The 23,136-nt window shown below is 35.8% G+C and overlaps 2 protein-coding genes across 9 annotated transcripts in view; one reads left to right on the top strand and one right to left on the bottom strand.

Moving 5' to 3' along the window:
* The window catches only part of Cc2d2a (coiled-coil and C2 domain containing 2A), a 99,655-nt gene extending 77,762 nt beyond the window's left edge, over positions 1-21,893 (top strand). For 5 of the 8 annotated variants that reach the window (XM_020171637.2, XM_074042580.1, XM_074042583.1 and 2 more), the window contains 8 exons: positions 1,984-2,187; positions 6,183-6,272; positions 7,575-7,688; positions 8,665-8,799; positions 13,304-13,426; positions 15,149-15,207; positions 16,912-17,089; positions 18,265-21,893. In XM_020171637.2, coding sequence (XP_020027226.2) covers positions 1,984-2,187; positions 6,183-6,272; positions 7,575-7,688; positions 8,665-8,799; positions 13,304-13,426; positions 15,149-15,207; positions 16,912-17,089; positions 18,265-18,453 — 1,092 coding nt within the window. In that variant the 3' untranslated portion in view covers positions 18,454-21,893. Of the gene's footprint in view, positions 1-1,983; positions 2,188-6,182; positions 6,273-7,574; positions 8,800-13,303; positions 13,427-15,148; positions 15,208-16,911; positions 17,090-18,264 lie in introns of those variants that run through there. The other 3 variants (XM_074042581.1, XM_074042584.1, XM_074042585.1) reach the window with 3 other exon arrangements.
* The window catches only part of Fbxl5 (F-box and leucine rich repeat protein 5), a 48,829-nt gene continuing 47,296 nt past the window's right edge, over positions 21,604-23,136 (bottom strand). The window contains exon 11 of the mRNA XM_020171638.2: positions 21,604-22,398. Coding sequence (XP_020027227.1) covers positions 22,322-22,398 — 77 coding nt within the window. The 3' untranslated portion in view covers positions 21,604-22,321. The remainder of the gene's footprint in view (positions 22,399-23,136) is intronic.

The following is a 23,136-nucleotide window of genomic DNA, read 5'->3' as shown; positions in this document are numbered from 1 at the left end:
CGTAGGAAACATTTGTCTTAGACCTCTGAAAGGAGGGCTTTCTTTTGGTCTGGCTGTTTGATGAGAAAGGCATGTTGACTGACACGAGTCCACATCCTAAAGACACAGTGGCAAAACCCATTGCTCTGCAATCCACCAGCAGACTGTTTAGGAAAGAAAAACTCTCACCCCAGAATAACAGGGACCACAGCCTGGAGTTGTTTTTCCACTAAGAGCCACTTCCAGGATTGCCAGGTTAGAGTTGTTCCTCTGCCACCATCCTATTCCATGATTTTAAAAAGATATTTACTAATGGAGAAGTTTTAAAACTCAGTAGCAACTCCTGAAATATTTATTTTAACGTCCTTATCTTTATATTGTTTTGGTTTAAAACAAGTTTTTTTAAAAATACATTATTTTTTAATTAAGTCTTCCTTTCATTTCATTTTTTTCATTCTTGCTTACAGTAGATCAGTGACACACTAAAGAAAGTCTAAGTTATTTTGTTTCACAGTTCATCAGTCAATAGGTACTAGGCTTTAAGCTGCTTTTGTATACTGCCCCCTACCCCCAGGGAGACAGGTGCTGGGTCCTGATGTACAAGTGATCCAGGGGAATAAACTATAACTGCCTGAAGTTCCAAGAATATCAACCTACGGGCTGGGGGTGTGGCTAAATGGTAACGTGTGTGCTTTGCATGCACAAAGCCCTGGATTCAATCCCTAGCACCCAGGGAGGAAAAAAAAAAAGGCTTTGGCACACTTCATCTGTCAGAAAGACTTAGCATTGAGTCAAAAAACAGCTCTGTGAGCTGCCTTTCTACAGAGATGTAGTGTAGCTCTGACAATTATTTCTGGTGGGTTGGGGTTATCACAGTGTGGCTATCAAGGGCAGGATAAACTCATTTAGTTTTCTGTAAATGTTTACATTAACCTAGAGGACAAAGAACTGAACAAGTTAAGAATCTTCTATATTTCATGTTAAACCAAAACGAATTTGTCAGTTCCATCTAAATGTGTTTCATAATAAACCACCCAAATTCTTTTAGTATTTAGCTTTAACTTGGCATTTCTTAGATCACTTCTCTTTAACTACCTGTTTCACTCCATGAAATGGCATCCTGGCTACCTAAATGAATACTAATTACTGTTAGTACTTATTAAGAACTTAGCATGTGCATGCTAGTTGCCAGGAAGGACCACATACAGACCCAGGTCCTGCCCCCAACATGTGCTATATAGTCAAGATACACACTCTCATTCTTCCTGGATAGTGGCTGTAGATGCCTTCTCAGATTCCCCCAAAGCACCCCATGCTGATCCCTGTAGCATCCAAGTATCTGGTTGCTTAATGTTCCCCTCTAGACTAGAAGTTCCTTGAGGGATCTTTGATTGTTTCTTATTCCTTTATCCAGAGTTTTTTTTACAATTTCAGCAAACTCTTTTCAAATAATTGGATAAGTGAGGAAATGAATGAGTTTAAAAGTACGGGGATGAATTCAACTGAGTGTTTTTCATACCATGCTTATTTCATAATTTTCCATCTTTCTAAAATTACAATTATTTCTGACTTGAGAGTTCTACCCGAGTAATCTGTGACACAGACATTTCACATTTGAGATGTTGGATTTCTGGGTCTTACTCCCTTCTAAAGCCAACATGAAAATATACATAAAACTCTATTCCTTGAGAAAAGAATTAGCATCTCATTATTTAACTTTTATAGATTGTCTTATTAATCCAATAGCTTCCACATGTCAGCTTGCCTGTTCACTACTTTCAGTGTTGTTGAATATATTTTAAGCATTTAATAAATAAATCCAATTCTTACATTATAAATACAACTTAACAAAGTTGCAGAACACCAAAATCTAATGGTTTTGTAAAGAACTTGTTTGATGGTACTTCCCAAACCATACATTATTTCATGTTGACTGTGAAATATGAAAATGTGCTATTGTGTCTCCTATAATCCTGTAAACTCCATGGGTGTTTCTTTTTGAAGTTTGATTCTCAGGAAGATGAGAAACTCCTTCAAGCAACAGAGAAGTTTCAAGCTGAATGTGCCTTAAAGTTTCCAAATCGTCAGTGCCTTGCAACAGTAACTGACATAAGTGGGAAAACTGTTTTTATTACACGTTACCTCAAACCTTTAAACCCTCCACAGGAGCTCCTTGATGTCTGCCCCAACAATCCACAGGCAACTGCAGTAAGTATTTCATAGCCAATCAGTGCTGTAGGCATTGTATAGCCAAGATTTCAACATTCTGCCACTGTGCCATATTTCTTAGTACTTAGATATTAACTATATCAAGATCATTAGTGATGAAAGTAATGATCAAAAAGTTTTTATTGCCATGAGGCTTGTTTTCTTTAGAAAAGTCTGATGGTACCAGATACCTGAATATTTTTTTAATGAATAATTATTGAGTGCTTACTGTGTCCCTGACATTATATTACGTGTTAAAATCTTAACATACAGAAACATGTTTTTATTATGTATTCTCTATACTGTGCTAGGATTTGAACCGAGGCCCCTAACTTCAGAACTCATGCACTTTCTCACACCAAAATAAATAATAATAATAATAAATAAATAATAGTAATACTCAGTATTATGCTCAATGCCATAAGCATCATTAAATCCAAGCTAAGAAAAAAATTATTTCAACAATTTCAGAATTTTCAGCATTTAGGCCATTATCCCAAAGTACACCCACTGGGCCATTAAGTATGTACCATCCACTGACCACACACTTGCATAAACCAGGAGCCCTATGCTAAGCATGTCATTTGTAAGTGAATGCTTACAACCCATAACTGTTTTTGGAGTGTGGATAGTATAGGGAGCAATTATTGCTAAGTTATTAATATATGATTTAGAAATAAGATGGGGTTTGGGGGATATAGACACGTTATTTTAAAATCCCATGTTCTACATTTTGCTTATATTTTAAAATTAATTCCCATATAGATCTAACACAAATGCAACAATATTATGAAACACTGGTCATACCTAGGGGATGTCACACTTGGGAGAAGTAGGGAAACTAAGAACTTGAATAGGGTTGATATACTCTCTATACAAGAATGAATATCGAAATCTTAAACCAACTGAAACTATCATAAGAAAAGGACCAAGAATGAAGAAAATTGGAGGAGATAAACCAACTGGGGTTATAATACTTACATACCTGGAAATATCACAAGGAAACTCCCTGTGTAGCTATCTTTATATCAAACTAGCTAGAATGACAAAAAATTTTTTTAAATAAAATTAATCCCTATAGAAAATCAAACAGGAACTTTTTATGTGTATGTATAGGTTGTGCTTGGGACTGAATCTAGGCCTCACTCAAGATGGGCAAGTATTATACCACTGAGCAACATCCCTAGTGCCCATAATGGGTGCTTCTACTCTACGTAGCATAGCAGATGTGCAGAACACTTGTCCTAGTAGACAACAATTTGAGTGATAAATAAAATATTTAAATTTTTTAAAAATCATGGCTAAAATAGAAGTGAAAAGAAAAATATCAGACAAGAAACAAGAAAGCAGAAGTAACTGCAGAATCTGGCCACAAAGACTGTAAATATTAGAATGATCAGGTACAGAATACAAAACAGATATGTTTAATAAGTTTAAAGATCAGGGAAATAAAGTATAATGGAATTATCTACTGTCAAAATTAACAGGTTCTTTAAGTACCAAATGGAATCTGCATTCATATAACATAATATTTATAATTAGAAATTAAGCAAACAGGTTTAATAAAACATTAAATAGTTAAACACGAGTTAAATTATGTACACTTAGATGCAGAGAAAATTAGTGAACTGGAATATACATGTGAAGAAATTACTTGGAATGCACACAGAGACAAAAAATAAAAGGGAAGAATGAAGGAAGGGTAAAGAGGCATGGAAGATACAGCAAGGAAGTCCAAATTATGTATAAATGAAGAAAGGCAATATTCAAAGAGACTAAGCTGAGAATTTCCAAGATTTCATGTAAGACAATAACCCTCTGATTTAGGAAGCCCAATGAATCTTATGCAAGATAAATACAAAGAAATCAACATCTAGGCATACTATAAGGGACTACAAAAGAAGAATGATCAGACCAACACACTTGTCATCTACACAAATCAAAGCCAGAGAAGGAGCGTCTTCAAAAGGCTCAAAGAATTAGTAGTTTATAGCAGTAGAACTTATCTTTCACACAAATGTTGGGGGAATTCACAACCGGAAGACTATTGTAAAGAAATTGCTAAAAGATACATTGTACTTCAAAGAAAAGGAAGGCTTTCAGAGGAAAATCCTAATAGCACATATTGCTAGGTAAAAAAAAAAAAAGGGGAAACCTGTGGGTAAATCGAAACGAGCACTATTGTCTTAATAGCACTAATAACAGTGATGTGGGTGGAAAATCAAGATAGAAAAGTCATGAAAAATGAACATATGTATGACAGATGGGCAAAAGTATTTTAAATGTGCTTTCCAGGAAGGGAGCAAAGATACTCACCTTAGAGTTTTATTTAAATATGAATATTGGAAATTCTAGGTGAACCATTTAAAAGAATGAAAATATTAAATATAATTTCTCAATTAGCAGAAAAAAATGATGAAACAGAGTGAAGAGAATGCGGAAGAAAAGGAGTAATAGAAAAGTGCAAAAAGTAAAAAGTATAGAGTAAGATGAAAGAAATAGTCTAAATATTTACAATAATCACAGTTAAAGAATAAAGACCAAACTGTCCTATTAGAAACCACTGTCAAAGTAGATTTTTCAAGTTTTTAGTGGAATCTAATATTTACATAGGATTATAAAGGGCTAGAACTAGTCAAAGCAGTTCTAGATAGTAAGAACCAAAGGGAAGACTTGCCATACCACACGTGCAGATTAACTATGTGACCAGAGTATTCGGGGCCAAATGGTATTGACACAGAGCTAACAGAAAAAGATGGAAGAGAATATAAAACTCCGAATGATCCATGCAAACATGGAAACCTGACACATGACAAAGACTGGAGATTAGTAAAGAGAAGGCTGCCTATTACCTGACTTGTACTGAGACCACTGGTTTTCCTTTTCTTTCTTTCTTTTTTTTTGTCAGCACTGGGGTTTGAACTCAGGACTTCATGCTTGCTAGGCAGACACTCTTAGCACTTGAGTCATTCCACCAGCCCAACCCCTGGTTTTCATATGGGAAAATAAATGAACATATATTAACACCTACTCAAATGCACAAAGACTGAGGACTTAAATGCAAAAGGCATTTTTATGTTTATGGTCCAATATAGAAAGAATTTCTTAAGCAAGACAATAAAAAGCACAAACTGACCACATCAAAATTGAGAACTTGAGTTTACCCTATCAAAAGACACCAGAAAGAAAATTGAAAAACAAATCACAAATCAGGAGAGAGTATATACAACAAACAGGAATAATCACCAGAATGTATTCAAGAGTCTCAGGCTCTACTGACTGAGGTAGCCAGGTGCTCCATCAGAATATACTTAAAAGAAATAAAATCCTCTTACAAATCAGTAAGGAAGTTAAATGTGCAAATTCTAACATGGGAACTTGGAGAAGTAGAAATATGCAAGGCTGATAAACATAAGAAGTGAGCAACCTCACTGGCAGAATGGCTCAAGTGGCAGAGCATCTGCCTAGCAAACATGAGCCCCTGAGTTCAAACCCCAGTACTGCCAAAGAAGAAAAAAGAAATGAGTAACTCCTTAGAAATTAAAGAATTGTGAGATATAACTACATTGATGTCCGGTCTTGATTCCTCAGTCCTATCTATTCCCCTTTAAAATGAACCACAAGTCCTTTCAGGACTGAGCTAAGGAAGGAAAATACAAAATGACCCTGTAAAGTTTGTTATACCAGAAAATAAAAAAGTACAAAAAGAAAGAAAGGAGGAGGAAAGAGAAAAGATAAGGAGAGTTGAAAGGGACACCAGAGTCAGTTTCTTTGTAAAAGATAGATAACTGCAATCATCTTTGCAGAGGGTCTTTGGTGAGGAACAAGGAAGATAATGTTAACAAAACACTCAGTAAGAATGTTGTGAGCATTAGTTTCATTTTGTAAACATAAATGTAGTAATATGAAACTGATTTTGTTCTGAGAAATGAGGTAAGGGATACAGCTTTCTATTTCATTAGAAATTCTTTTTTAAGCTAATTTTGTTTACACAGGAACTGGTGGCTCGATACGTGTCCTTGATTCCTTTCTTGCCTGATACTGTTTCGTTTACTGGTATCTGTGACCTGTGGAGCACATCTGATGTAAGTCCTTCCTCTCAGATTTACTGACCTAAGCTGACTTAACTGATTATTAGCTAAGTAGCTTGTGTAATTTTAAACTGTAACATTCAATTAGTCATCATAGATTCTACATGGCCATCTGTTTAGCAGAATGAGCTAAATTCTGAAATATTTTTTCTTCCTGGTTCAATTTTTCAAAATTTCATAAGTTAAAAAAAAATTAATGGCTGGGGAGGTAGCTCAGTGTAAGCACTTGCCTAGAACATGTAAGGCCATGGGTTCCATCCCCAGAACTGAAAAAAAAAAAAAAGCATTCTTTATTACACAAAGTATAAAATATAAAAAATTAAAAACAGAGTACAAAAAGAACACTTCAGATATCTTGATGCTGAATTATCCTTAATAGTATCCCAGTTATGTTCATAAAAATCAAAATTTCATTAATCAATTGTATATACCTTATTTGTAGGCTTCTTAAGGCAGGCATGTCTTACCACCATTTATTCAGTACATATTTCTCATTACCTACCACATACCAGGCACTGGCGTAAGTCCTTGCTATGAAAAAAATAAACAAGCCACTCTTAGGGAATTTACACTTACTTTATGGTATACATAAATTTTCATATGGATCTTAGGTAGTATGAAACAAGCATATATTATCACAGGTATTAATTCTACTTCTGGATCTCAGGTGATACGGTATTTGCATAAAATTTATCAATATTATACAACTTCCATTAAAGGATAGTCCTAAACTGAAGAAATTTATGTGAGCTTTATATTTTTGGTTCTTCAATATATTTTGGCAACATAAATGTTAACAACTTTAGAGATGCAATTTCTATAACCTTGAGGGATCTATAGGAACACATGAAGAACAGAATAGCTCAGGTACTGTAGAGCTAGAATGGCTTTACCACTTCCTAGGTACTGCTTTATTGGTCTGTGCCTCCACCTCTGCATCTGTAAAACGGGCATATAAGAGTTCCCTCAAAAAGCTGTTCTAGGGTTAAATGTTCTTTAAAGAATGCTTAGCACATAGTAAGTTACCACATACACATTCAAAATGAAAACTAAACTTTAGAAATTTGTCTCCCACACTCCACTGTTATACTGATTATTGATTTTACAAATCGACATCATCATCAGTGTAAGAGAAAACACATCAAAAATTATCAGCATAGTATTGAAATGTGGGAAAAGACTTGAAAAATAGGTATTATACTTTAAGGCACTAATCTCAACTGACTCATAAAAATCTTGCATGGCAAATCCAGATTGAAGCAGCCAATAAATACAACATTTTTTTTTTTTTGTCAGCAATTTCTTGATCTCCTGGCAGGAGATGAAGAAGAGCATGCAGTATTGTTATGTAATTATTTTCTGTCCCTGGGTAAGAAAGCCTGGTTGGTGATGGGCAGTGCTATTCCTGAGGTAAGACCACATGTCTGGCTTTCACAGAGGAGTGTGGGGTTGTCTAACCCAGATCATGGACAGGATGTTCTCATTACAGCCTCTGAATTACTAGGAAATGGTCTAGAGATGCTGTGACAAGCAGACAAAAATATACACGACATGAAGTGGTTTAATGAGATACTCAGGGTTACACAGTATTTTGGATTGTTTCTTGGAAAACCTGAACCCTTTACCACACAAAGGTCTGTTTAGCTCTGTCTTTTCAGTATGAGTCTTACCACATTCATGTTCCCAAGCACTCTGATTTCCTTGGTGACCTAAGGTTCTTCATCCTAAAGAGTGAAGGGGATTCAGAGATGTGGTAAGGCTAGCGATCTCTTCTTACATGTCTACTACTTCTACCAATGTCTACTATTGACCTGGGAGGCAAAGGGGAGCAAGCCAGATAAAAACAGGAAGAAAGAAAAGAGTGTTGGCAGCTGTTTTTTCATACTATATTGCTATTTTTATTGAATTATAGACTTAGTAACTGTCAGAATCTTATTTCCCAGTATACAGCAATATCTCCACATTTGGGGCACTATGAGTTAATCATGGATACAAGGCTAGGAAATTCACATGGATAGCAGTTTGTCCAAAGAAAGTTTCAAAGAGGGTATGACGCTCTAAGAATTCTTAGAATTAGATAGCATGATTTGCTGCCTGATGTAAGGAAAAGATGGGGCAAGGAAGTCATAGGTATTTGTTCAGTCTTCTGTGTCCACTCCTCAGTAGCCATGAGACCCTAAGCAAGTCACTTCCCAACTCCAAAGCTATTGTAAGCATCAAGTGAAATAACTCCTGAATAAATGAATGCTCATACTAATTTTCCACATTAACTATGAGATTTTATAAGTAAGACGTCCAACTAAAATACTGAATTGTTTAGGCAAATACTACTGGCTTTAATTGCATAACTAATTGGATACTGTTTTCAATGACTATTTCTCTTCAGGGTCCAACTGCCTATGTGCTAACTTGGGAAAAAAATCATTATTTAATATGGAATCCCTGCAGTGGGCATTTTTACGGGCAATTTGATACATTCTGTCCCTTGAAAAGTGTAGGCTGTTTAATCAGTCCTGACAATGTGAGTATTACCATTTCATCTGAAACATGATTGGTTGATTGTTATTTTAATCTGACCAATTTATTTAAATATTTTATGTATCAAAAAAGTATATAGATATGCATACATGTAACAGTTAAATGTATTGGCAAGCACTGTAGCAGAATTAGTCACCTAAATAGTCCTAAGTAAAGCTTTTGGTTGAGTTAATCACCAGACCTGCAGAGGAGCAGAATAAAATAAAAATATTTAGATTCATAGGACATGAATTTCTATACTGGCTCTATCCTCAGTTTTCTCTTCTAAAACAGCTTATAATGAATAATTCATAGTGTTTTGAGAACTGAAAGAAGCAAATGCATCACTTGAGACGATTAGGTTTCTTCCTTTCTTTTTTAAAAGGAGATTCCCAGGTACCAACTGACCTGCAACAGCCTCAAGTGACTGGCTGCACCCAGTCTGGGGAGCTGTTTGATATTAATGTGAAGGCTGCTATGTAAAGTAGTAAACACATGAGTTAAGGGGTAAACTCCAGCTTCTTCATCATTTACTAGCTGTGTGGGCTTGAGCAAGTTTCCTAATCTCTCACACCCTTAGGTTCTTCCTTGGTAAAAAAAAAAAAATGGAGGTAATAGTAAAGTCATTGTAAAGTTACTGCTTTGTTGAATGGTTGTGAGAAGTAAGAAAGATAATTGCTATAAAGCACTTAACACACAGTAACAACCTTACTTATTGGCCAGTTGTTTTTATAATCATCATCTTACTCATCTCTTAACTTTGAGCATCTGTAGTAGAAAGTGTTACACATGCAACACCAACGTATGTATTTTTATGAATTACATGTATTTACGTGTACATAGATATTTTACACAGTATGAAAACACTTTTAAAATAAACAGAAATGATTATAAAATCTGGTATTTTGTACCTGTCTTTCATAGGTGTTCAGCAGATGGCAGCTACTTTCTATTACAAATGGGAAAAGTGCTGTGGAGCACTACTGTCATGTAAATTGTTTTAAAGTCATTATCATAATTGTAAATGATGTGCTTAACTGCCTCTAGGTTTAGAAGATCACTTCAAAGTTATTAGTCATCAAGCAGGATCACAGACATTGAAACACCCTTTATACATAGAGAACTCCATTTTCTTTCAAAATTATTATTAGGCCTCAAGACAAGTACTGCATGGTTGACTAATTCTCGTAGAGCCAGCATTCTGTGAGGAAGAAAGAACCCTCTTTCCCACTTCTACAAATGGTAACAGAGGCTTGTGATGTTGTGCCTCTCTGTGGCAGCTGTTCTAACCCTGCTCTAAATTTCAACTTCGCAGGAGAGGTCTGCATCCTGGCTGTGTTGGCCTAGCACTTTCAACCTGAGCTGACCTCTATTTTACCACACCACCTCTTTGGATGGGCAGTCTTTCTCCTCTTTCACTCCTTTTCCAAGAACTAAGTTTCCTTCCTTCTAACCTGTTTGTGTTTCCACTTCCACTGCAAGACCCAGCTCCACTAAGAAATCTCACTTGCCCCCATGTTCCTTCTTACCTGTTTGCACGCTCAAGAGTTCAACCATCCTCATATATGCTTCTTCCAACCTGGATACACCTGAACTACCATTGTCCACTTTTCCTTTCCTTCCAGAATTCTTCAGATACTACATATATCTCCTGTTTCCACTTGTAACAGTACACTTAAACCTTACTCACTACAATCTAGTTCCTCTTTCCCGATCACACTACAGAAATTAGTCTGATTATCTTGCTAATGAGTAAGTATATCCAGTGACTTATCTCATTGCTCACTCTTCTCCCCTTTTCCATGACACGTAACACAGCTAATCCCTTCATGATAAAACACTTTCCCCTTTCCCAGTTTGCTGATAAAGAACTCTTTGGTTTTCATTTTCTGCAGTAATATGTTTCTTTCACTTCTTCCCACCCCTTAAAAGTAGATGTTCCTAAAGACTCTATATTTTGGTTTCTCCCAGGACCACATCTATTATTATTATGATTCTATTTAGTTAATCCTGGCAGAGAAGTTCTAATTACTCAGTGCTAGAATCTTTTGAGTCCTGAACTTTCAACTGTTTTGCTAAACACCCAGGTGCTGTATCAAAATTTTGAACTCAGCACATCCAAGTTTCAAGTCTTTTCTCCTTAGCCTCCAAATCCAGCTCCTTCTCCAAGCTTCCTATTTCTATGGATGCCATTTATCCAGATTCAAGTCCCAGAATTGTCCTTGATTTTTCCTCTCCCTTACTTCCGTCTAATTTAATGCTACTTAAGAGATACCAAATTATGTAAATCTTATCTCTTCTGTTTCCCATCCCGCCATTATTTGTTCTCCCTACATTACTGTAAATATCCAACTAAATAAAATCTCAAATTCAGTTCACTATTTGATGTACTGGTACCTGATTATACTTCTTGACGTTGAATTTTCATCATTACATCAAACTGGTACTTCACTTGCCCCATCCTCTTGTTTAGACTCAAAAGTTAAAATGGAAGGCCAATTATGTCACTCCTCTGCTCAACATACTCCAGCAGTTTCTTCGCTCACTTAAGAATCAAAGCCTAAATCTTTAAAATGGCCCTTGAGGCCTCCATGATCCAACACCCCGCCCTGCCCCTTCCTCTGCTGCCATGTCTTACCTGCTTTCTTCAACTTTTTCATGCCTTTACAGCCACTTTTTATTCCTTGATACTCATGAAACACTCTGCATTTGCTGCTTTTTCTGTGTAAAGGACATGTTCATAAATTTTTTCCCTCACATCTTGCATTTCTGATCCTTTGTCACTTTTGCAGAGAGAACTTCCCTGCCCATGTTAAAATTTCATCTGGTCCTGCCTGTTACTTTTCTCCATAGCCCTTACAGTTAGCTACTGCTTCAGTAAACATAGTAAAAACCCACCCCCAAGCCGGGCACCAGTGGCTTACGCCTGTATTCCTAATTACTCAGGAGGCAGAGATCAGGAAGATTGAGGTTCAACGCCAGCTTGGACAAACGGTTCACAAGACTCTATCTCAAAAAAGTCCAGCACAAAATAGGGCTGGTGGAGTGGCTTGAGGTGTATGCCCTGAAGCACCACAAAAGAAAGAAAAAAAGGCCACTCCCAAACTAAATGGCTTAAACATTTACTCTCATGCATCTGTGAGTCAGTGAGCAGGGATCTGGTAATCAAGGCTAGGCAGCTGTGGGGTTCTACAGCAGCTCTGCTTCTCACTGTAGACCTGCAGATTTGATGGGGCAACTCCACTTCTGGTGGGTTTACTCTGGGACTTGGGGCAATGACAATGGCAAAGGCACAAGAGGGCAAGCAGGAACATATAACATCTTAAGCTTAGACTTGTAAGTTGCACACTGACACTTCTATTCCAGTCTACTGGCCAGAAGTCAAGGGTGAGGGAAATATGTTCTGTCCCTTTTAGTGGAAGGAACTGACCTAAGAAAGTAACTAAGTGACCTAAGAAAGGTATGCTTATAGGAAAGGAAGAAGGATGAAACATTCTACATCAAGCAATGTCATCTGAATTTCACATATTCATTTGTTGATTTGTGCGCTGTATCATCTCATTAGAACTCTGTGAGGATAGAGACTCTGCTTCATTCACTACTTTATCCCCAATGATTACAATATGTTGCATGGATACTTGATTGAACACTTGTTTAACTGTGTCATGTGGATAAATATGCCTTTCACACGGTTATCCAATGAGATGACTATATTCCAGGAGCTATGCTAGATGCTACAAATAATATGGTAAATAAGGAATATGGTAAATGTCTTCAGGCAGTAATTTAACAATCTAATGAGGACACAGATGGCAATTATAAATAATGGTAAGTAGTAATCATAAGAGCAAACAACTATTAAGCAGTTACTGTATACCAGGAGTTATTCTAAGAAGTATAGATGAATTAACTCATTGAAACTCTTTGACCTTATTGAGGTAGTTTACTATTTTTTATCCCAGTTTTATAGAGGAGGAAACTGAGACACACAGAAGTTACAAAATCCAAGGTTACAGTCAGTAAATGTGAATTAAAGTCAAACACAAATGGACTGATTCTGGAGCCAGTATGCTTCACTGCCTCAACAAGACAATGCTATCACAGACACTGTAGAGTACAGTGGAAACAAAGAGGTGGACAGCCAACTCAATTAGGAGAATGGAAAGCGCAAGGACAGGGAAGTCTAGCCTAGAAAAGGAGGGGTCTTGACTGTCTTTTCCAAAAAATGTTTCTTATAATCAGTAACTACCTTATTTCACCAAATCTATAATCAACACTATGGTGCACCCCAACTTCAGATATTAAATATGAAAAAAGGGCCAATGACAACTTTATGATGCCACTGATAAAATGCATACACATTTTAAAAATTAAAAAAGTGATGACAATCGTGCAGCCTGTGTGGACACTTATCTTCCCTACTGCCTCCCTCTATATCATACATACAATATACACATCTATGGGTATGTCTGCTAAGATACATGGTAATATAGTTTTATCTTTTATAGATTTGGTTTAATATCCAATCATATGATTCTCCACTAAGGATAAATTTTGATGTCACCAAGCCCAAGCTATGGAAATCATTTTTTTCAAGAAGCCTTCCATATCCTGGCCTTTCCAGTGTTCAGGTATGATTCTTTCATTAGTAAGTAAATGTGCACAAAGAAAGTAAGGGATAGAAATTATATTAAGCAACTAAGTATTACTTGGTCCTTATTCTATTCCTAAGTATTTAATTTAGAACAGTATTTTTAAACATTATTGAGCCAAATTTACACAAAAAAACAATTTACACAAATGCAAAAGAACCGGTATATACATTTTAGACATGTTTTTGATTCTCAGGTGGGCAAGGAAACTACTGGAGTACTTTGAGCAGAGGAATTCATTTTACAGGATTTTTCTTTGCTATTTTGTATCTAGACAAAGAAGGTAAAGTCTTCAGTTAGGAGGCTATTTAAATAATTCAGGTGAAAACAACAATGATTTGGATGAAATAGCATTCAAAACAATTAAACATATTTTAGTTTCAATTCACTACACTGACTTCATCACTGCTAATGAAGTAAGAAGTCAAACTGCAAGTATAATCTACTAAAGGCTCATAAAAATAACTTAGAGAATCCTGACCAAAAATGTTAAGTAGTAGGACCACTATTTACTAAAACTTTTTTTTCACTTGATAACTAGGTTTACGTATGTTATGGGTTTGTAATGTAAAATACATTTTTACTATACCACAAACCTTTCAAAAAAAGCTTTGAAAAGCAGTGTCCATGTTCAAACATGGTTTGAAGATAGCATAAAAGTTGGAAATGATACGTATAAAATGCGGTATTTTCTAATAATTTAATGAGTCAACATAAATTAGTCTCAGGAAGCTCTCTTAGAAATGTTTACTATTGTCCCTAATATAACATTAAGTAAGAAAAAACAAGTCACATGCTCATAAAATGAAACTATTAAAATTTAGAAAACATCACTAGCTGCCAGTGGCTCATTCCTATAATCCTAGTTCTTGGGACAATGAGATCAGGAAGACTGTGGTTAGAGGCCACAAACAAGAAGGCAAAATCTTTGTAAAGACTCCACTTCATCCAATAGTGTGCACCTGTCATCCCAAGCTATGTGGAGTATAAGATCAAGAGAGGCCAGCCTGATCAAAACTTTGTAAGACCTCATTTCAAAGAAAAAAAGCATGGCATGGTGGTGCGTGCCTGTCATCCCAGTTACAGTAGAAGTGTAGCAGGATCACGGTCCAAGTTGACTCAGGAAAAAGGCAGTCTCTAACTCCTAAACAATTTGAGCAAAAAAGGACTGGAGCCATGCTCAAACAGTAGAATGCCTGCCTAGCAAGATGTGAAGACCTTAATTAAAATCCCAGTACCATCAAAAAAAATTAGAAAATATGCAAAACACATGTTTAACTAGCAGTACCTACATCTGTAGTAAAACCATAAACACATCCTGTTAATTTGCCTGTCTTCACTTACCACAATGTAAACACCAAGAGCGATTCATGGCTGTAGTCCTATCCTATCACCTGTGAAGGTGCCTGAAATACTAAGTACTCATATATGTTCAAGGAGTGTTGCAAAACAAACTCAGGTCATAATCACTTCTGTGATAAGAGAAGGGAAATGAAACTGAAAAAGAAGTAGAAAAAACTGTAATTTATAGCTGATGCTTTATCTATATTTGAGTCATGGGTTCACTGGCATCCCTTATACTATTCTCTTATTCAAGGTCTGAATTACTTTAAAAAAATAAACTTAGAAAAGAAAATCACAACTTTTTCAAATTAAGTGTAGGTGATTTCTAGCATTTCTGAATAATTTTCCCTTTTACAGCCTGAAGAGTTAATTTATCAACGCACAGACAAAGCAGCTGCAGCTGAGCTACAAGACAGGTAACACAATACTCACAAATCCATATGTAATCCATCACTAGAAATGTAGTACAAACTTTAAACAACTCTCATCTTGGATCAATATGAAATAACTAGGGCAATTAAACTTTAATTCATGTCTACAGATACCAAGTTCAGATGTGATCTCTAAATCCCATGGCTCAACTGTGGCTTTCCCATTAACATGGTGCAGGACAAACAGGAGAACCCTGGGAACATGTAGTTCTCCAAAGACTTTATCTCAGATTAGAGCTTAACATCATGTTATTATGGGTTTTGTTGAGGGGACACATAATCCTCTGCTTAAATATGCCTCTTTTGTTGAATTAGTGGCTTTTAGAAATGAATTGGATTCATAGAAAAGGCCAGTTAGAGCCTATGAGTCCCTGTAACTCAACTAAGCCTATAAAATAGAACTTACTCAGTTTCACAAATATGGAAACTGAGGTCCAGTGTGGTCTACATTATTGTTAAGTGTTAAATGGGGCTTCTGGGACCATATAAATCTTTTGTATTTCAAAAGCCTGTGTGCCATTTCTAATGAGTCAAATAGTATGAACGTGTCAGAGTACACAAGATTAAATGTGACCCCTTTTAAGACATTATTACTAGAAAACACCAATTTACTCCCAATTGCTCCATAAAGACTTTCTGGGACCCCCATCTAGAACAACTGATCTCTAAACAATCCTCGTGTTTTTTCCAATAGCTCAGCATCCTATTTTGTTAAGACTCAAGTCATTTATTTATCCAGTATTATAGTGCAGTTCTTCCAAACTTTCTTGCTTAGACCTTCTTGAAGCCCAAAACAAAGATGTGCTCAATGACCACCATAACAAGCAATACTACAGCTACTGAGCAATGGGAAGCTGGCCACATCTCTAAATTTGTGTATTAGAGGATGGACAGGAGGCTTTAGAGTCAGCAGTGCTTCAATTTGAATCCCAGTTCCCTTGCCTCTCTCTCTTACCTTACCTCAAATTGTTCCCCAAACAGTATCCCCTACCTCACAGGCTTTTTAGGACTCACCAGAAATGTATAAAGGCTTAGTTGGCATGGCACCTGGTAAGTAATAGCTTAACAAATGTTAGCTCTTTTCCCCTCATTCTTTACGTTTCAGATCCAATGAACGCAATACATATTAAAAATTCAGATGCAATGGTGGCTAGTATCTTAAGGGCAGTTTTAAGGCAATTTAGAAAAAAATCTATATTCATGAATAAAAGTCACTGGAGAAGAAAATCTGTATGAGACACTCAATAGTTTTTATTTGGAAGCCAATATTTGAGGCTTCCAACATAAACCTCTTTATGCCTATGTCTAGTTTATCTGTATACGATAAATATTTTGTAATATAAATGTTTTGCTAAATGTATTCAATTTAACTAGTCCTTAAGTCATTCAGGACTCTCTCTTCTGGGTTATTTTTCAAGCTTCTGTTATGAGCCATAAAAGACCCTATTTCTACCTTTAGTTCTATTTCCCATCCCAATGCATACACAATCCTTAAGAGCAAGGATCACTTGTGTTAACTTTTGAATCCCCAGGAACTAGCCCATGTTAGTAAGTTGTGTGGTGAATGACAACACTAACAAAAATGTAGTCTTATAATTACTTGAATCCCCACTGCATACAAAGTATATATATTTTTAAACACGGGAAAAGTCAAATCACCAAAATACTAAGTTCATCTTTTATGAACAGGGTTGAAAAAATACTAAAAGAAAAAATCATGGACTGGAGGCCACGCCACCTGACTCGGTGGAATCGGTACTGTACCTCCACTCTGCGTCATTTCTTGCCCCTGCTGGAAAGAAGTCAGGGAGAAGATGTACAAGATGACCACAGAGCAGAACTGGTGAAACAGCTAGGAGACTACCGGGTAAGCACAATGGCCCATACACTAACCCTGTGGATGGCCTCATTAGAAACTGGAAATTACCCAATAATGAGTTTTTGGAATCAAAATATCTACATGGCTCCTTTTTGAGTACATATATGAAGCATAGACTAAAAAATGTGACTGAAAGTTTTAAATCTCAGTGAATAATCTACACTAAATAACAAAATGCCTCTATAAAATGAAAATACCACCATTTTTGTAATAGGATCCTAAGAACATTATTTCTGAAATTGTTATGAAATATTATTTAATAGCATATTAAGTAAAATTAAAATATCTGGCTAACTCATATTAGACTCAACTGTACATAAAGGTGAAAATAAACACTCCAGACCGGTTTTTTAAAGGGTATGGTTTTATAATTATTGCTGTTTACAGCTAAGAAAAATTCACACTAATAGACAATATACCCTCTCTACTCCCTGTTTGTAATGCTGTGTCCATATCCTATAGCTGGGTAATAAAACCTAGAAGGCAGTTTAGTAAATAACTAAGACAGTAACTTTTTGGTTAAATAAGTGTAATGGTCAAAATGGATGAGTTACTGAGTGAAACTCAGGAGAAATTCTCAAGATGTTTTCAATTCAAGCAACAGAAAATTTAAGCCACAGTAAATTCATTGTCTTACTTAAATTAATGTCACGACATTGTGCTGAGGCTGACTTTACTCATGAAAGCAACTGCTAGAGCAGGTCCAGGACGCACATCTGCACACATACTGTTCAAAGTAAGGGCATCTGTATGCCACTATTCCTAGCAAGTTTCCTGAGAATCATTTTGATCACAAGCCTATTCTTGTGAATTAATTTTTGTGGCCGGAGTGAAATGCACAGTTTAGCTTAACCTAGGTCTGTGGAATAATATGGGTTATTATGCATACTAGAGGGTATCAGGAAGAGGGAACAATGAGAAAAACTAGATGACCAATAGGTATCTTATATTCTGGTATGCTAGCAACTAAAACAAAATAGGTATTAAGTCCCTCTTCATTTTCTGAATAGAGAATATATTTTCCATATAGCTGAATGGAAAAACAACAAAATGATCTCACAATCCAGAAGACTTACTATATTCAGAATTATATAATTTACATAGGGGAAAATATATTATCTTTGAACTTCACTAATGGCTACAAATGGGTTCTTTTTCCTCAGTTCTCTGGATTTCCCCTTCACATGCCTTACTCTGAAGTGAAACCTTTAATTGAAGCTGTGTATAGCACCGGAGTACATAATATTGACGTTCCTAACGTTGAATTTGCTTTAGCTGTATATATCCACCCATATCCCAAAAACGTTTTGTCTGTTTGGATCTATGTTGCCTCTCTTATACGCAACAGGTAACGTTTTTTCTTTTTGTTATGTAAAAACAATTAGACTGTAAGTGTATTTTTAAATTACGCTGATAAAACCAGGAGAAAATATTTTTGAATAATGAAATTATCATTATCTGTTCTCTGTGTAAAAATAAGTGCTTTTATTTAATATTCTCTCGTCTCTGCCACTTTGACCCTGAATTCAATTGAGACTACCCACAGTAGGGTACACTATCAGCATTAGGTCTCTATGCCTTTGTATTTGTTTACTTTCTATTTGAGCTCTGCATATCCAGCAGAATATCAAACATACTTTTAAGACCCACTAAAATAATACTTTAAAACTTTTCTGAACAAATTTGCAGTATCACACTTTTTTAATGCTGAGTGTCTCATAAATGTTAACATATAGGAAATAGTAATACACTATTTGAAGAAGACAATGAGTTTATTAAGTATTCAGCAAAAAAGGGAAGTAGTTCTTAGACACTGTTCTAGACTCAGTATTAGTGGTTTTCCCCCACACTTCCTTACCCCACCCCTGGCAATTCACATTTTGAGACCCTTATCTCTAATGTGATGACATTTGGATGAAGCCTTTTTGAAGTAATTAGGCCATCCCTATGTGGTGTTTGATGGCTTTAGTAACTCTGTAAGAGATGGGAAAGAGCTTGCTCTCTCTTTTCTTTCTCCACACCCCCTCTCTCCGCCATGTGAGAATGTATACAACAACATGGCCATCCGCAAACCAGAAAGACTGTCCACACTGGAACTTGGGTTTACCTTAGAGTTCCCAGCCTCCACAACTGTGAGAAGTAGATATTGTCTAAGCCATGCAGGCTATAGTATTTTTACAGAAACCCAAATGAAGACAAACACATTCCATCATACCAAGCCATTAAAAAGGATTAAAACAGAGACAGAAATATGTAAAGCAGGATTTCTCCACAGCAGCACTACTGCCATTGAGGGACTAGCTGATTACATGTTGTGAAAGGCTAACCTACACAGCTCAAGATGTTCAACAACACCCCATACATGCCAACTGCACCCCTCTCTTCAGTAAACCGTAGCAACCACAAACATCTCCTTTTGCTGCCTACTGCCTATGAGACAAACGCTTTTAGCTGAGAATACTAAAGTAGTTCCCACTTTAAAAGGAAAAAAATATAATCATCTAAAATGGAGGGGACCAAGTTAAGGAACAACTGTCCCCTTTGTTTCTCTTATGCATTCCTTTATCAAGTTACATTGCAATTATGTGTTGACATGCATGCGCTACCTCCAGGATGAACTCTTTTAAGGGAGAGGTCCATGACTGACCCATAACAATCACCACTATAACAACACAGAGACAGTGTAGCATACTGGTTAAGAACATGAACTCAAGATAAATTCTAGTTCTGCCACTTACTACCTGGGTCATCTTGAGTATGTAAGTTAGCCTCTGATATTTAGTTTCCCCATACAGAAGATGAGAATGATCACATCATCCATTTCATACACTGTGTGATTAACCTGGCTAGTGTATGTAAAGCACTTCACTGCCTGGCACTCAACACGTAATGTTTGTCAGGTACAATTAGGCAATTTACACAGCTGCTTCATTTTATTTTCAAAAGCAAAATAATCACAAAATCTAAGATAGATTAAAACCAAGTATACAGTGTTTCACTAAACATTAACTATCACCTTAATCTAATAATTTAAAAGAGTGTGACATATAAAAACTAAGTGTGGATTATGCCATGAACTCATGCAACTGTGGGTGGGGAGTAAGAGGGGTGGAGGCAGAAAACAGTGAGTTTCAACATGACAATATGCTGACATATTGAACCCACTCTGGTTCAATACTACCCAAACACTTTGCTAATATCAAAGACAGTAAAACTAAGAGACGGGGGAAAAAAAGGCAGCTCAATTATTTAGAACCTCTGGGGAAAGTAGCTGCTCAGAGTTAATTTATGAGGATAACAACTAAGCAAAGTTCTGAAACATACTTAATCACCACTTTCTACTCATAAGAATTATCAAAAAAATCTCCCTTAAAAATGGTATTTTCTGATTACATGAGGGATAAACCTTAGTTTTCCTTTGATGACTCAGGCCATTATTATAGATGCACAATTTTACCTTGCAATTCACTTTAATAAAAGATGAAGAATAAGACTCACCCCGTAAGAATTCTCAGTTTGTTTTCTCAAAATAGTTCCTGACATCAACTTTTCAAGTAAATTTTATTAAATACTTAAATAAAAAACACAGTAACTATGCAACAGTCAACCCTATAAAATAAAACTTTTGCTTTAGTCACTATGCTTAGATTTCCTTTATGTTCTCTAAAAGAATGAAGAAATTGTTCTTTTCTTCAGGCTTAGGGCTAGGTATAGTCCTGCCCACAAAAGATATGAATTACTTAAACTTCAGAAATAACAAACTCAAAAAGGTAAGATGATCTGCTTATACAGTTGTCCTGCCCAACAAAAACAAACTTGTAGGGTTCTTCTATTTTGCAAATGTTATTCAAACAATGGAATCAAAATTAAGAGAGAACCCTCAGAACAAGTCAACAGATACCCTCCCTATAGAGTTGATCATCTTTGAATTGAAGTGCTTATTTCAAGTATTAGTTGAATTAAAAAGCATTTGTGGATTCTCCTTATTGAAATTCCCATCAGATGACTTTTCCTTCTTCTGAAGAGTTTCTCTTAGCCTGAACTACAATTTGCCCAGCAGTAATTTAAATCTCTCCTACTATTCTCCGCCAAACAAGCAAGCAAAAAATACTTGGGACCACAAAGACACAGACTACAACATTACTCCTGCTCCACAGCTGTACCTGTATGTACTGTTAAAAGATGGCATGACACCAACTGTTTTCTTCAGTGTAGGATAAAACTATACAAAATTGACTCAATATGTGCCTTTCTGAAAGGTAGTTCTCACTCACCTGATCTTTCCACAAAGCAATGAAGATTAAAACTTACAGATTACAGATTCAAATTTTGACTACGAACAATTTAATTTCAAAAAGACAATTCAGCTCAGTAATGCTCAATGATGTATCTAAAACTGTTTCTTTGGCAGGGTCATGATTTTAGAGGCTGAAAAGACAAAATATTTTACAACAAAGTAAACGTGAATTGAAATTTCTAATAAAATCACAACACAAAGGATGTTACTCGGTAAAGTCCTCAAAGTAGATTTTATTTATACACTTCTTCAAACAACTGTGGAATTTTTAAAAATCCCTCCCAAATTTGACATTCAAGGGCAGCAGTGGAAACCAGGGGTCTTGGAAGAAAGCAAATACAGACTGGTGCTTTGCTAGCTCACTGAGCTAACATCAAGAAGCCAATTTATTCTACAATCTTAAAGAATCTTACATGTGAGTATATTTGAATTGGCCCTCTGAGAATTTGTTCAACTAAAGAAAATGTTAGGGAAAAGAGATTAGTTTCCAAAATGTGCAGTCTTTGAAAATAAAACTTCAGAAATTATATCTGAAAAGATCTGCAAAGCTTAGTACAGTGTTTATATATAAAGAGAACCAATATCCCCACTAACTTTAGAACTCAAAATAATCTAAAAAATACTTTAAATGTCATGGTATTAGTGACAGTATTTTCAAAGCGTTTCATTTAAAAGAAATCCAGTATGACTGTTCTCACCCTTATGAAATGACCTAACCCCTTTCTAAAACAAAAATATATTTTGCAAGAAAAACAACACTGTACAATTCACTGGTAAATTAAGATTTCTGAGGTTGTAAGAAATAAGGCCAAAACAAGACACACTCAAAAAGGGATGGTTAACACAGAAATATTCTATAAGTAAAGTGCATGAAAGGAAGCCTGCTCTGCTAAATAAAGTAGACAAAGGTCAGAAGTCAAGGATCATTCGCCAGAGCGGCAGCAGGCTCGAAAACCACACTGCAAATTCTGGCATCCACTGGCGGTATCGGCATGAGGACCTGTATGAAAACAGAAAGATGTGAAAGGAGGAATTTCTTAGAAATCACATAAAAATAATTTTGCTCATGAAGGAGCTAAAACATTATTTGTTTTACTAGCAGTACATTTATATCACAGAAGTAAAATCCAAATAAGTATATAAAAATTAATCGGACAAAAATTGCCAAAACCAACTTGATTTTAACTAATAAATCCTTCATAGTTCAAAAGATGAATAGAAGGGAAGCAAATACTTTTTTTTGGTAAAAATCCTACAACATCAAAACACAAGGGGGGGAAAAAGAGTCAATCCACAGAAGCAAAACTGCCAGGTTAATTTAACAATAGAGATTTATATGAAATGAATAGCCTTCCTACAAATATAATTAAGGCAAAAACCAATCCTTTCTATGTTAGGTTAGGCAAAAGAACCCAGTATTGAAGAATTACAGTAAATACTAAGTTCAAAGTTTAAAACAAAATATTCTACAGAGACATACAATTAACAAGCTTAACATATTTTTATTGAACATCTGTAACCCCTGAAAATCATATGGCAGTATTAGACAAAATTTTGTTTTCCAAAACTTGAATATAAAATGAATGATTTATTAAATAAACATCTAAAACATAACAAAAACTGGGACTCACAAAGAATAATAATAAACCATTTGTGGAATAACTGACATCTTATCCCAGTTACATATGCTACCAGACAGAAAATAAAAGACCCATTAGGAAACACTGCTAAGAATTAG

Source organism: Castor canadensis, chromosome 9 (assembly GCF_047511655.1).
Source record: "Castor canadensis chromosome 9, mCasCan1.hap1v2, whole genome shotgun sequence".
Lineage (NCBI taxonomy): Eukaryota > Metazoa > Chordata > Mammalia > Rodentia > Castoridae > Castor > Castor canadensis.
Note: the sequence above shows the minus strand (reverse complement) of the source record. Positions and strands in the feature narration are given on the sequence as shown.